Below are 16,716 nucleotides of genomic sequence, written 5' to 3' on the forward strand. Positions count from 1 at the left end.
GCACCCACATATCAATCGAGTCAAGAACAACATCCCCGGGTAGGACACAATAACCACCTGCCTACAGACTAAAGTGCTATTATCAAACAACCATGGACCCTCATCTAGGACGCGCTGCATGTTCGTCTTATGGTAGAAGACAAACAGGAACAAGTTCGTTGTACCTCAGTTATCTGAACCCCCTTAACCGGACACCAAACGGGTACGATAACCTGCCGCATATACTCCACCTTCACCAACTTGTCGGTCAAGAAATGGCCGACCACCACCCAAGACTCCTCCACGCTGCCCTCAACCACCGCGACGCTCTCTCCCACCAACTCAAACTCGATAGCTTCATCCTCCAAAACCATGTCAGCCCAGCCACCCCACCTTCCGACGCTGACGTAGCCATGCAGATATCGATGTCAACAGAGAAGCAAAAGCAACACTGGAAAACAACAAATCTCAGCAAAGAACACCGATAAAAGCAAGGGAAAGAAGGGAAAACCCCAGGAAAACCTAGGAGGGGAAGCAAACGCTAGACATGCATGCTAGAGAGAGATAATAATCTCATTCAGTTTGATTTGTCTTTAATCAACAAAATTTCAAAATATAACATTATAAGCTAAGTCAATAAAAATACGGAGTAACTAATAATGGAATAACGACAAATAAAACAATGATTCTATTTATATATTTTATAAGAAAAAATGACACATTACCTAAATAACAATGGTTCTTAGAAGGTTATAAACAAGTTTATACAAACGGGTTAACACGATACTATTATCTGGTTAAATGGATTCTTAATATGTTTAATGGGTTAACTTGTTAAGACACGAAATATATCAGGTCCTTAACGGATCAACCTATCACTAATCCCTTATTTTTGTGTCTGGTTTCATGCTGATAATTACCAAGCCTTGCCTAATGCTTGGTAAAAGCCTTATTGTAGTAGTAATTAAAATCAATGTGTAATTGGCTGAAATTTAAAATATGTAAACTCATTGTAGTATTACAAAAGATTTGCACAACATAGGCAAATGATAGGTTTACAGTTACACTATGTTACATAATTATGATAATTACACTATATTACATAACTAGTATTTTGTTTATGCGCGATGCGCAAAAAATAAGTGCCCAATATTAGTACTTTATAATAAAAATTTAAATTTATTTAGATTTTAGATATTTAAATTATTGTAAATAATAATAATAATAATAATAATAATAATAATGTAAATCTTTTTTTATAAATTTAATATTTATATTTTAGGTAAATATTAACATATAACTCCAATATATAATGTATATATATTATTATTGAAGAAGAAGATAAGAAAATATATGATGGATGCATGTGCATGGTAACAATAGTGGAAAAGATAACGAAAGTTATAACGGTATGGGTATGTTCGTCCAAAATATTGTAAAGTACAACTTTTATAGCATAATAATAATAATAATAATAATAATAATAATAATAATAATAATAATAATAATAATATAATAATAATAATATAATAATAATAATAATAATAATAATAATAATACTAATAATAATAATAATAATAATAACATAATGTATTAAAAAAAAAAAAAGGACATAAATGAAGGGTATAACCTTCATTCACACTTTTAAATTATGATAATCACACTAGGTTACATATTTATGATAATGAGTGTTACATGATAAATTACTAGCTAGAAGATACATTAAATCATAAATCTCAATATGCATAGATTCCTAGCAGTAGAAAACACCAAAAACATTATACCATCAGAGCATGTGCCCAACAGACTTCAACTTGTCATCTAAAAATTGAAAATAAACAATCCTCCAAGGTCTCACAAGAAGCAAAGAACCACAGAACGCCCAAAAGCTCACTGCAAATCCTATAGCCATGCTAACATAAAACCAATCCACTACTTCAGAACTATCATCTCCTTTATTTTCATTTTTTGGAATTTTGCCCTCATCAACACTACAACTTTGTAAGAGTGGAGGGCCACAGAGGTTGTTACCGATGTAGCATGAAGCATTAAAATCTTGAAGTTGAGTACCTGAAGGTATCTTCCCAGATAGGTTGTTATATGACAAGTCCAAAACTTCTAGAGTGCACAGACTTGAGAAACTAGAGGAAATTTTTCCTGAAAGTTGATTTCTCGAAAGATCAAGAGATTCTAAGAATCTCATGTTTCCCATTTCCATGGGGATATTTCTTGTTAAGTTGTTTCTGGCCAATTCAATTGGAATGTCCCCAGAAAAATTGTTACTTGAAAGATCCATGCCAACAAATAACGTTAGAATGATTGTGTAATACTCATACTCTTGCCCTTTGGTCGTCACTATAGCACTTTCACCAAATCCCCATGCATAAGGTGAATAACCTATTTCAAATTCTCCATCTTGAATTGCCTCTTCACTGATCATTGCAATGAGATTTTTAAGACACCAAGGAATCACACCAGAGGTTGTTATTGGAAAGATCTAAAATGCGAAGTGATTTAAGATGGCAAAATTCTAGAGGCAATTCACCATAAAATTTATTTGATCGGAGTCTAAAAATTTTCAAATTTAAAAGTTTAGTCCCCAACCATCTTGGAATCATTCCTGTGAGTCCATTTTCAGCAAAATCAATTTTCAACAATAGGGTGCAATTTTGCAATGATGGAGGTATAGTGCCAAAAAGTATGTTGTTGTGCATATCCAAAGATTTCAACTGATCCAAAAGCCTAATGGAATTTGGGATTCTTCCAATCAGTTGGTTATTGCCTATATTTATGACTTTTAACTGTGGCCAGTGCATCCAACAATTGGGAATTTCTCCAAATAACCGAATCCTCCCAAATGAAGCATTTTAAGCTTATATGGCACATTTTGAGCATGACATAAGAAGTTAGAGACATCTTCTGAAAAGGAATTATTTGACAAATCTAACTCCGTTGTATAGCTAGAGATACGCGGTAAGGAGCCATTAAATTGGTTAGAGCCCAAGTACACAAGTTCATATACTGAGATACTTAGAATTTCACCTCGCAAATGGTTGTGTGAAAGATTAAGGAAACAAAATTCAAAAGATCTCCAAAACCAACTTGGAACCTCACTCTGCATTCCAGCGTTAGATATGTCCAACTCGACAATAGTATATTGATATTGTAACCAAATAGGAAATTGTGGACCCAACTTCTAACCACTTAGATAAAGCTCAAAAAGTTGGAACGGAGGTATCCAATTTAGACTAACATTCAACGTTAATCTATTTTCAGATGCTTGTAAATACCCCAACATGGTGAGATTAACAAAGTGATTTTCCGTCACTATGCCTTCTAACATGTTATCCGTAATGTGAAGAGTTTCTAACATTGGAAATGAATATCCTAAATTCTCTGAAAGTGGTCCATATAACTTGTTGTTATAAAGATTAACTCTTTGCAGCTTGTTGAGTTTTCCAATTGGCTTTGGTATCTCCCCCGTGATCATATTTTCAGAGAGATCAAGGTCTGACAAAGAAGTCAAGTTCCAAAGACTATTGGGAAGATGGCCATGGAATTGATTTGCAGAGATGCCAAGAGTTCTAAGGGATGTCAAATTCCAAGGATCATCAGGAAACGGACTTAAAAAACCACAATCATATAGTTGAAGTGAAATAAGGGTATCAAGGTTGAATATCCATCTAAAAATGACAGTGCTGAATTTATTAATTGCAAGATCAAGAACTTGAAGTGAAGATTTGTTATGGCAGTGATAATTTTGAAATATCACAATCAGTTAAATAAAGCTCACGCAAGGAAGGAAGCATATTATATTAGATACATAATAATCTAACTAATACTGAACAATAGTATACTAGTGATCTGACCTCGTATGAGAGCGGAAGCGTAGCCATGTAGATCTCCAGCCATAGTTGATGTTCCTGTTGTGTTGCCTCTTAACGGTAGACCGTGATGTTCCTGTTGTGTTGCCTCTTAACGGTAGACCGTTAGCCATGTTTTGCCTCAGACCTGACTCAGAACCCTAGATGGTCTATTGGTGTCTACTGAGCAGTCTGAGTACCGTAACTGAATGTGCTGTCTAATCCGTAAACCTGTATCCCATCAATCCAGGTTTATATTAGGCACAGAGTTTGGTTGACTAACAACTACTAGTTATTAAGTCCAACCAGACCACTTAATAAGCCTAGTCAACTTGCACGACTTAATTAAGGCCCTAATATATAATATATATTATTAGGGAAAATCTTACATTCTCCCACTTGGTGCAAGTACTAGCACAACCATCATCAAAGAACAAAACACACGAATCATATTGATACGTCCTCTATTTAATCAGAGTAGTATCCATTATGGTCACATGCATTTTAATTCTCCAACTTAGGTCCTTTATGAACAAACCCTATGTTTATTCTCGGTACCTTAAGGGATGTTTCTCAAAAAAATGTGCACAACTGAAGGAGAAAACACCACTACAAAAAAAGCCTATATAGTGACGGATTTAGCGACGGAAAAATTCCGTTGCTAATGTAGCGACGGAATAGCAACATTTTAGTGACGGATTTAATTTTTTGAAAGAAATGAACATTTAGCGACGGATTAACGACGGATTTGCGATAGATTTTGTGACGAAATATTTCCGTCATTAAATACGTAACTAATCTTAGCGGTAAATTTTGGCGCAAAATATAACGACAGATTAGCGACAGATTATTCACAAGCTAACACAAAAAATTGTAAAAATTGTAATTGTTACAATTTAGCGACGGAATAAATAATCCGTCGCTACATAACGACGGATATACAATCCGTCACTAAACTTTGCAAGGCCACATTTTGTGTTTATAATTTAGCGACGGATTAATAATCCGTCGTTAAACTTTATAATGCAAAAAAATGTTATGCTTATAATAAATTATAATGTAGCGACGGATATAATAATCCGTCGCTATGTTTTACACAGCTATTTTATAAAATCTAGCGATGGATTTCGAATCCATCGCTATTTTTAATTTTAAATAAATTATTATAATCCTAAATTTGTAACCCTACGTCTCAGTTGATTGGGGATTATTCGTTAAATAAATAAATCTCACTGCTTATAATACAACAACGAGAGGCGGAGCGGAAAAACGAAGAAGAAGAAGAAATCTGAACACAGAAGAAGAGGATTTCCGATTTTGTTGCAGGAAATCGCAGCACAGAAATGGCGTTCTCTCTTCTTTTGTTTCTGAGTTTGATTTTCTGTGTTATTGTGATGCTAAGCCCCTACTTGGCTTCCGCGGCGGCGGCGGCGAGCGGGGACAGCGAATTGGTGAGCTGGATGATGCCGGCGGGAGGTGCAGGGGCATGGTGGAGTGCCTGTCGGAGGCGGAGGAGCTGAAGATGGAGAACAAATCGAGCCGGCGCATATTAGCCACCACGTGGTACATCAGCTACGGTGAGATCTCTATCTATCTTGTTGGCCGAATGCTTTCACCTGATATCATCAAGACTTTAATGGGCGATGACTTCGCTGCAGACTTCTCAAAGGTAGAATTCTCCACTATGTTTTCATGTTTCTTGTATGAGCCTAGTGCATTGTAGAAAATAGATGGTATAGGAGGTCTCATGAATTTTGACTTGTCCATTCTGGTCAAATATAATTTTGACTCTATATAAAGATGGGAGTTAGATTAGTGGACAGTATTTGGTCACATTCTCCCAGCTAACAATTCTGGTGGGATTTAATTGCACATTAACAATTATAAAACAAAAGAATAACCCATTGGTTATAAAACTAGTTTATCCACTGTACTGAATAGAAAATGCTTTATTTTGTTTTATGTTCAGCTGTAAAGTTTGATAGGATGTGTACTGAATCTTTGACATTTGCTAAATGAGAAAGATTGATTGTAATTGGGTCTCTCAAATAGAATTAATATTTCTTTGCATCTGCAATGGTGTATTTAAAGCTCTATGTTCAACAAGACAACAACATGTGTTGACATAAGAGTTACCATGTGTAGAAGCATCAACTAGAATTTTCCTAGAAACTTCTGGATTTTGAATCTTTGCTAAGGAGTAGGATTTCCTAGCGAGTATACTTCCATAAAGAAAATGTTGGTTATGTTTTGTACTTTGTTAAATATTCTCTGGTTTGTCTATTCTTCTAAATCCCTGATGACCAGGTTTGCATTCGCGAACAAGACAATGAAATGTCAAGAAAGTTAATGGGCTTGCTTAGGAAGTACCATCAAAGTGATCAATCATATTATCAAATTATGTCACCTTGTGAGGCAAGGTGAACAACCCAGAGAAGGTTTTTTCCTACTCTATCATCTAGTTGAGTCCCCATGTTTCCAAGCTTTTGTGTTGTGATGCCATTCACTAATTGTTGCTAAGTTGTGGCATAATTTCCATCTTATCAGGGCATTTTTATCTGCCTTTTTCAATTGGCAATCATCACATTCACTAATTGTTGCTAAGTTGTGGCATAATTTCCATCTTATCAGGGCGTTTTTATCTGCCTTTTTCAATTGGCAATCATCACAGAGTCAGGTGTTTCGTCCAGTTATGGTCCTTGATCCTTCGCTGAAAAAGAAGTGAAAGTGGGAGTCAATGATGCACTCGGGATCAAAGCCGTGAGGTTCTGCGTCTGTCTGGATGGAAGGAATATTAGGTAGACGCTATACACTTGCTTTGATGCCTGGAGAACAAACAAGAGTCAAGAAGGGAAAGGGGGGCAAAAGAAAAGTAAAATGACCATCTTTGCCTTTCATAATTCTGTGTTTAAAAATGTTGAGTTATATCTTCTTTTTTTAAAGATTATGTGTATTGCTATATTTGGCACCATTTCTAATGATGTAACACTTCACGATGTTATACTTTTGTTTTTGTTATTGACATTGAATTTTTTAATATAATATATTTTGTAATTATAGTATTGAAGTATTATATTATAAATTTAATACAGGTATGTAATATTTTGATTAATCGATAGATTTTAAAAAAAAAAAATTAAAATTTAGCGACGGGCAAAAATTGTAGTAAATTTGTAGCTAAATACAATAAAGAACGACGAAATTTTTTATTGCTAAATTTAGCGACGGAATTTTCCGTCGTTATTCCCTAACAAATTTGGTCATTCGAACGTCGCGGAAAGGAAATTTGCGACGGATATTTTTAAGTTTAGCGACAGAAAATTCCGTCACTAAATTCCCCACCATTAGTTGGACATACTAAATAATCAATTTTTGGTTCCAATTAAAGTCCAACTAAATAATGAAGATATAATTCCCCACCATAGTTGGACATACTAAAAAAAACAAAATACATCTTCCAAAACCAAGTTAGAATTTGGCTCAAAAGATACATTTTAGTATTATTGGAATCCAAAAGATGTATGTCAAATCACGTAACTTACTACAGTTAGTCCGAAGAACCGAGCAAGATTCGTGGATCAATTAATAGAAGTGACTAAATTTTGGGAAGTGACTGAAAAACATGTTTTGCCAATGCAAATCATGAAACTTAGAATTATAATTGAACTAAATTTATAAATTCTAAGAATTGTGATAAAATTATTATCTAATGGGTTAAGGGATTTATTGACATAAAACTTGCCTGTGGGCTAAAGTTTTAATTCTATTAAATCCAATTAAACCCTTATGATAATATTCTATCTCAATTACTAAAGAGCCAGAAGAATCTAGTGACATAAAACTTGCTTGTGGGCTAAAGTTTTACTCAATTAGATCCAACTGAAAAACGTTATTTATGATGAAACCATTATCAAATGAGTTGAAGAATCAAATGACATAAAACCTGCCTGTAGGCTAAAGTTTTAGTCAATAAGATTCATTGCTATCATTATGATAAAAAACTTAAGAGATCATGTTCCATTTCTTAATCCCTGTGGGCAAATTAAGAAATATGACCTAAATTTACATCATAAAATTAAACTTCATGATAGAATTGGAAATTATTTATAAATAACCATAAAGTAAATAAATTGATTTATTTCTATCGTCACTGATAAAACTACTAAACTACATTCCGATACATAATTGCCTGTGGGCTAAATTATGACCGTAGTCCAGTATTTCATCCTGATTAATTATAAAAATATAACGAAATTGCCTGTGGGCTAAATTTCATCATATTACATACAATTAATCACAAATGATATGTCCAAAACTTTATGTGATCAAAATAAACCACTTAATATATAATTTTAACAGATTAAGGATGTTGTGGCTACTCCCAAACCAAATTAAAATTATAAGATCACTAGACAATTATCAAATCCTTGCATAAACTTTATGTGATTAAAACTTAATAATCTTAGGTAGCTGAACATGCTGTAGCATTTCCTTAATTAACCAAGATTGAAAACTCAAGATATTTCAGTAAATTAAAGATGCTTTGGCTATTCTTTAATAAACCGAAATAAAATCACATTGGCAAGAAATACTTAAAATTTTGACAAATAGATTATACCAGATTGTGATGGGAAAATCTAAATATACTCCAAGGAAAGGCGGTTAGAGACTAAGTCTCACTGAAAACCAATTCCTTAAATAAAGTATCAATTTAAGGAGACTAATGGCACAAGATGTTCTTAATTCATGGCCATTAAAACTAGTATGCCTCACCGATTCATATATACTTAATGTATAACTGTTTGGGGTATAAACCAGTAAACTGTATGGTATACACCAGAAAACTGTGGGGTTCACCTATGATTAAAGCTTAAATGGTGAACTAAAAGTAGCGGACTAAACGTGCTTAAATTCAGGCACTACCGCAACTAAAGTTTATGCATAAGTCCAACTTAAATAGGAACTAATATAATTCCATCTCAAAGTATGCATTGCTAAAGGCATAATAAAATTGCATAATTTAAAACATAATATTATGCTTAGGACGAATATGCATAAAATTAAACATTAAACTCATATATTCTAAATAAAATGCATAACTTAAAGCAAATTTACAATATGAGATTTTAAAGTATAAACTTAATATTCAAACACCGATGAGTCCAAACCAAAAGAGACCCAACATTTTGAATAATAATGTACTGAATATATAGTTTAAAATTTTTAAACTATAAGCCCATGGTAAAATGTTTTAATGCATGAAGATCAAATTCATGAGAAATAACTGAATTTACAAATTCAAACAATATCAAACCAAAAGGATATGCTATCATTTGTAAATGAAAATGTCATAAACCCTAATTGCATAATTAAACTTAATATTATGCACTTAATGTGATCGAATGCATAAAACAATCTAAAGAGTATGAACCAACTAAAGAATATGAATTTAAACTAAATATTCATTTATTCATATACTTAACCAAATATGGGCAATCATAATTCAAAGAACTAAATGAATTATGGAATTAATGGCAAAAGTCATTTGCCTAGAAAATATGTTTTTTTTTTTCCAAAATTACTAAATTGATTCAAAATCACTCTCCATAATCCAGTTGATAATATTATTATTATTAATGGCAAAATTGCAAATAATCAAAATAGCAATAAATAGCCATAATAATATTATCACATTAAGTAGGAGACTAAATATGGAAAAACAATGGTTAAAACCTCTAACACTTATAAATGTTTTCAGATAAAATTTTAAAAAATTTAATAAAATTTGAAGTCCGAAAAACATTAATTCAAGAAAACTATTTTCTTAACTGGAATATTGTCACATAAATTTATTTGAAAACAATTCAAGATACATATCTGAATACCATAACAATATTAGTGTCATCATTAATTAATTATTAATAGTAATAAGTAACATTATAATCACTATTAACATTAATAATAATGACAAATCAAAGTATGGTAATGCACCTTTTAATGTTTCCATTTTCCTAAGGGGGCGTTTGGTTCACGGAATCTTAGATTACCCAGGTAATAGGATTACCTCCAGGAAAGTAATGTGAGATGTTGGGAATGTAAGATTACCTTGTGTGTTTGGTTTGGATAGTGTAATATAATATTACCTTGTTTGGTTCAAGGTTATATTTTAGGTTATATGGATCAATTTACAATAATGTCCTCAATAATATATATATATATATATATATATATATATATATGTATGTATATATGTATAATGTGTGTTATTTATTTATATGTATGAATGTAATCGATGCTTAAATATTAAAAAAATTAAATATATAAATATACACATATATATTTGATTATATAAACATATATTAATTATTATTATTATTATTATTATTATTATTATTATTATTATTATTATTATTATTATTATTATATAAGGATTAGTTAACAAGGGCAAAGTTGGAATAATGCAAGGTAATCTAAGATTACCTAAAAAATTGGAGGTAATCACATTACCTTGAAACATTACCGCCACATCAGCTTTCAGGTAATATAACATTACCAGGTAATCTTATAACTTGAACCAAACAAGGTAATATAACATTACCAGACTCAGATTACCTAGATAATCTAAGATGACCTGAACCAAACGCCCCCTAAAGATAAAATATGCAGCTAGTCCAAATTAGCGGTTAACTGTAACTGTAGCACTAATTATCAATAATAACCATAGAAGATAATTAATGGCTAACATTAATGATGCAAACCGCATCTGCCCATTGCGCTAACAACGATGACGATCCACAAGAGAAGAAAAGACTCCAGAATTCTCCCAATCTTCACTATCGGTGTCAATAAACTCGATGCAGCGTCCAATGGTACGTTAAAAAATTTATTGGTAGGACTTAATTACCAACATTAATAGTCATGTAAAATGAAGTGGTAATCATGCCAATGTACCAAATATAGCAGATTACCATTAGATTATAATTATTATGAAAAGTAATAAAATGAGATTAGCCCCTAAACTTAATAACAGTAATTAATAATGCTAATTAATAATAATTACAATAAAGGAAAAATTTTAATTAAGGGATGCCAAATACTAATCTCAATTTTACCACATAATAATTAACCATGACTATTATGATACTTAGGGAGACTAAAGTTAAGGTAATAACCAAATTACCATTATATAGACAATATACCAACTATATTGCTTTTGCCATAAAATTAAAGACTTAATATTATTATTAAGGCCCTGAAAAACTATTGATAGATTAAAAATTTAATCGAACTTAAAAAATAGTTATAGTTCTTAATGGCCAAAATAACAATTAAATCCTTAATGTCTCTAAACAGGCCAAAACGATAATTATAGCACTTAATCACTCAAATTAGGCACATAAACCTCAATGACCCAAGTGAATTATAACATGAATAAAAAATGGTCTAAGTACTGAAATAGACCCAAAACTTAATATTATTACCAACGATGAATACCAAAATATGGTAGTTAGTAATAATTAAAACTTAAGAAACATGTTATAAGGACTTATAATTATTATTAGAATATCAAACAAAATGGTGGGATCCATACTTTAATGACCCTATATAGGTCCCAAATAGCTTGTTCAAAGTAGGTTCTAAAGTCCATAGACACATGAAATTAAAATGTGCTCAAAATTAAGAGGAAACCAAACAAGCTACTTTAGTAGGTCATAATACCTAAAATGACCTAAGGATCCAAAATTGAATGATGTTTAATAGTGAATTTATGAGTTAATAATATGCTAAATCCAACCTTAATGCATACTTTATGAATGTATAACTATAACACTAATTTATGAATATACATAGCATGCTTGGATTTGCATATTAATATATTATTAACCCATATATCGTAAATAAATTGCAATATTTCAGACAATTAAATATAACCTCAATATTAAATTAAAATTCAAATAGCAAATTTAAATCTTAATATTTGCCAAAAGTTGAATAATAATTTAATTATGAATTTAATGTCAAAATTAAGGAAACTAAAGGGCATCAATATTTCAAAATTATACAATTACTTTATATTTACCATTTGCCAAAATAATATACAATATTAATTATGGTAATATAAATATGGCAATTTAAATTAAATAATTACCATGTACCATAATTAATATGTATTATATTAAATGAAGCAAATAAAATATGGTAAATAAAGGAAAAATTTAGAAAGTGGCATACCAGGAACCTGCACACTGCATCAGTTTTCCAAGCCGATCTTTCTTCCTCAGCATGGCCAATAAAACAGTGCCATCTATCCTTGACGAGGAGCGACCAATGCCTGAGTTGGCGCCATCAGTGGGCACGGCGTGCACTACAGAGGCAGGAACCCAACCCAACGGCAAACGTCTCCCAAATTTTTCCGCCGCAGCACCAACAATCGCCGTCGTCCTACATCGCAAAATCCTCGGATTCCTTTTGTTGTCGCCCGTGGCCCGTGAACCAGTCAGCCCCTTCTTCCATAGCATCTCCGGTCGGCGAGCTTCCATGAAAACACCCAACGGAATCCGACGCCACTGAAGGAAGAAGAGAGAGAGAGCTGACACCAAGACAGTATTGACGCCTGAATGTGCAGCATCTAATGACTGATTTCCAACGAACACTGCCACGACTCTGTAATTGTTACCTCGAACCGTATTCCTCCAGCCAAAATTCGATGGCGGTGTATCCCAAAAAGAAACGGCAACAACTTAGCAACAACAATAAATCAAGTCCAGAAGACAATATTTCGAAAAACAACATATACTAAAATCAATGTATATGATATTAATTAATTTTGATTTTAGGCAATACAACCAACTAAGCAGAGATTGATAAAGGCTCTGATACCAAATGTTAGATACATAATAATCTAACTAATATTGAACAATAGTAAACTAGTGATCTGACCTCGTATGAGAGCGGAAGCGTAGCCATGTAGGGATCTCCAGCCATAGTTGATGCTGTTGTGTTGCCTCTTAACGGTAGACTGTTAGCCATGTTTTGCCCTCAAACCTGACTCAGAACCCTAGATGGTCTATTGGTGTCTACTGAGCAGTCTGAGTACCGTAACTGAATGTGCTGTCTAATCCGTAAACCTATATCCCATCAATCCAGGTTTATATTAGGCACAGTGTTTGGTTGACTAACAACTACTAGTTATTAAGTCCGAACCAGACCACTTAATAAGCCTAGTCAACTTGCACCACTTAATTAAGGCCCTATTATATAATATATAATATATATTATTAGGGAAAATCTTACATATTAATCACCTCAGCCCAATTATGTACCATGCTAAGATTAGCAAAAGACAAGTCCAATACTTTTAAATTTGAGAGACTAGATAACCAATCAAGGCTGTCAGCTTTGAGAGCCTCGTCTATCAAACGTAAAGTATGCAAATGTGAAAGGTTTCCAAGTTGATGGGGGATGATTCCTTCAAAGCTTGTGAAAGATAGATCAATATATTGCAAATTTACCAAAGATCCAATGAAATTGGGGATGTGAGACTCACTGAAATTGATACCTCTAAGATTGAGGTAACGTAATTGTTTCACTTCAAGCAAACAAGAACTAAGTTTACCTCTTGGAAGATTATCCTCAAGATTAGTTGATAGATGGAGTTCAATGACATGACCGGTTACATTATCACACACAATTCCTTCCCATTCCTTCCCATTTAGTGCAACAATCAGCTCTATCCTTAGAATTTTTGACTCCTCCTTGAAGCACAATAGCGCCTGTTTCTCCTCTTCCTTGCAAATCCCAGTATTGTTGGCTTCCGCTACAAATGCACAACCCCGTAACTAGAAAGATGAGGAAGGTGACGAGGAAGTGATCAATTTGAGATAAAGATGTCCCCATGATGAGAAAACTTTTAACAGTTTCAAAAGGGAAAATATATGTTTAGTTGGTTTTATCTTGAAGGCTTGAACGATAATTGTATATATATACACATGCTATGACATTAGTCGTCAACACCGATTAGGTTGCAATATTTTCCTGGAAGCATCACCGAAAATGATAGCAAAAAATTAAAATTTTTAAAAAAATTGGATTATTTGGCCCACAACGCATTTTAGTTGACTCGTCTTATTTTTATTCAAAGTCTTCAGGAAAGCTCCCATTATCATTTAGGCAATTTATATCGTGCACCACAGCGCACATAGTAATGTGTGTCCAGACACAAAACGCGGCGTTTCATGTTAATGTCATACTAACGTCACTTTGTCCATCCGAACAGACCAAACCCCATTATGTGTGTTCAGTTAAAAATTTATGTGTATTGTGTTATGAGTTTACGTGCATTTAGTTGAGAGTTTATGTGTATTATTTTAACCAAACTCCATTATGTGTATTCAGTCAAAAGTTTATGTGTATTGTGTAATGAGTTTATGTGTATTCAGTAAGAGTTTATGTGTATTATGTTAACCAAATCCTATTATGTGTATTCAGTTAAAAGTTTATGTGTATTATGTATTATGTAGATTATGTGTATTCTGTTATGAATTTTGTGTATTCTGTTATGAGTTTATGTGCATTCGAAACAGATGATTTTTTTTTAACAACTTGACAAAACGACGTCGTTTTGGGAGGCGCAAAGTGCACAGTGCTATGTGCGCCCTAGTGCACAGTATCACGATTGTATCATTTGTTATATCACCAATACAAAACAAAAATGTCACTGTAATTTATAGGACGGGTACGTCATAAATTATATTAGTGTTAAATAAATTATAACTATATTTCAAATGATTACATTTACAATAATAAATAGAAATGTATATATCATTCAATCAATTTAAATTTCTATTTCAAACTAGCACATTTACAATTTACAATTTACAATAATATATATATATAGGAGGATGTTCAAGTGAGAACGAGTTGTCCAGGAAAGAACTAAGAATCACTCACAGTCGTTCACGTGTTCAAATCTAACGGATCAGAAACACTGATTTTTTTTGAGAAATTTGTAAACAATGCCCCTCTATAATTGACCAATTATCAATGTCGCCCTTGAATTATGAATGTTGCCCCCTCAATTATCAAAATGGTGCACATATAGCCCCTCCCGTAACGGACCTGTGAGTCAACGTTAGTCTACACGCGTTTAGTTGGGGGTAATTAAGTAATTTACTTTTTTTTCCTTTTTCTTTTTATATTTTCCATTTCCCCTCCTCATACCATCGCCATTGAAGGGAGCGTCGTTTTACCTTTTCTCTTTAATATGAGTGGAACCGTCACCCACTTCACCAACTCACTTTCGCCATTTTTTTTTCTATGTAAATTCCTCTCATACGCCACAAGTAATTGAAACGTTTTTCGTTGTTCGTATACTCTTTGGTGGATTTTGAAACCGTAATGGCAGCGGAGTAGATTCGCAGCAGAAAGCTCATTGTGGAGATATGTAATGCGAAGAATTTGATGCCTAAGGATGGGTAGGGCACCGCCGGTGCCTATGTTCTGGTGGATTTCGACGGCCAGCGACAGCGGACGGCGACTAAGTTTCGGGATCTGAACCCGCAGTGGGAAGAGCGACGACTAAGTTTCGGGATCTGAACCCGCAGTGGGAGGATTAAGATCGCCCGGAGTAGTTTTGTGCAGGAGGGATCGGAGGCGTTGGTTTACTATTCTCACATATTCGCGCATCGTTTTCTCACAGATTAAGGGCGAGATCGGCGTTAAGGTTTGGTACGTGGACGAGGAAGCGGTGCCGCCGCCTCCGGAAGATAAGACGAAGGCGCCGGCGGAGGAAAAGTCGCCGGAAAAGGGAAGAGGGGAGTCCACCGGCCGCGGACGGCGATAAGAAAGAACAGACCAGGAAGATCAGGAAAAGAAGCAGGAAATTTAGGAATTGAAGAAGAAGGAAGATTAGCTGCCAGAGGATCGGGAAAAAGTAAGAGGAAGCTACTCCTCCTCCTCCATAGCCATCGGCTGCTCAAACCTCCGCTTCGACATCGGGACCTGCCGGTTCTTCAATCAGCGATGGTCTCAAATGAGGATGGGAAAGGGAAAATATAAAAAGAAAAAGGAAAAAATAAGTAAATTACTTAATTACCCAACTAAACAGTGTAGACTAACGTGGACTCACAGGCCTGTTACGGGAGGGGCTATATGTGCACCATTTTTATAATTGAGGGGCAACATTTACACCATTCATAATTCATGGGCGACATTGATAATTGGTCAATTATAGAAGGCATTTTTTACAATTTTCCATTTTTTTTTTTTTAAACATGGTGCCATTTTAGTAAATAATTGAACATTGAAGTGCAAGTAATAGTTTTATATAGTGCACCAAAGTGCAAGTAAAATGTATTAAAAATGCAAATACAATGTACTCCGTATTAATAGTACAATAAATAATGTACGTTGAGAATCAATATTAAGTATCCCTCCAGCCGATAGCTAGAAGACTAATCTCCCGTCCCTACGGTCAGCGCACTAAGCGGTAGGGGACTGGCCAAATGTTTTGCTTTATTCACATAGGTGGGGATCGAAACGTTATCATTAGGTGCACTAATTAATATTAAACATGCACTATTAAGTGAAAATGGTTGCACTTTGAAGTGATTTTACTTGCATACTTGCACCAGTTAGTCAGTTACTTGCACTTTTCACACATTTTACTTGCACCAAAATTCGAGTTATATACGAAAATGCCACCACATTTTTTTTAAAATTACATATAATCTATTAAATCTGGACATATGGACAATTGCGATTGGTTCTTAGTTCTTTCCTGAACATTCGTTAGCGCATATATATATTTTAGGACTACGGTTTACCTTGCAATGTGGACCTGCAAGGTGAACCTAGTCCATGGTATAACAAGTGG

General features: G+C 33.7%; 1 protein-coding gene and 1 long non-coding RNA gene across 2 annotated transcripts; one reads left to right on the forward strand and one right to left on the reverse strand.

Moving 5' to 3' along the window:
* Positions 1-1,765: 1,765 nt before the first annotated feature.
* LOC109171305 (receptor like protein 30-like) lies at positions 1,766-2,419 on the reverse strand. The gene has a single exon (XM_019320381.1). It carries the CDS (start codon positions 2,417-2,419, stop codon positions 1,766-1,768), a length of 654 nt encoding a protein of 217 aa, XP_019175926.1.
* Positions 2,420-6,032: 3,613 nt separating this feature from the next.
* On the forward strand, positions 6,033-6,781 carry LOC109171306. The gene is made up of 2 exons (XR_002052562.1): positions 6,033-6,280; positions 6,474-6,781. It is a non-coding gene; the product is annotated as an uncharacterized LOC109171306 (long non-coding RNA).
* Positions 6,782-16,716: the final 9,935 nt, after the last annotated feature.

This window comes from Ipomoea nil, unplaced genomic scaffold (assembly GCF_001879475.1).
Source record: "Ipomoea nil cultivar Tokyo-kokei standard unplaced genomic scaffold, Asagao_1.1 scaffold3409, whole genome shotgun sequence".
Lineage (NCBI taxonomy): Eukaryota > Viridiplantae > Streptophyta > Magnoliopsida > Solanales > Convolvulaceae > Ipomoea > Ipomoea nil.

Excerpts from the sequence above, each read along its gene's own strand:
- LOC109171305 (XM_019320381.1), bottom strand. The coding sequence starts at position 2,419 with ATGATCAGTGAAGAGGCAATTCAAGATGGAGAATTTGAAATAGGTTAT.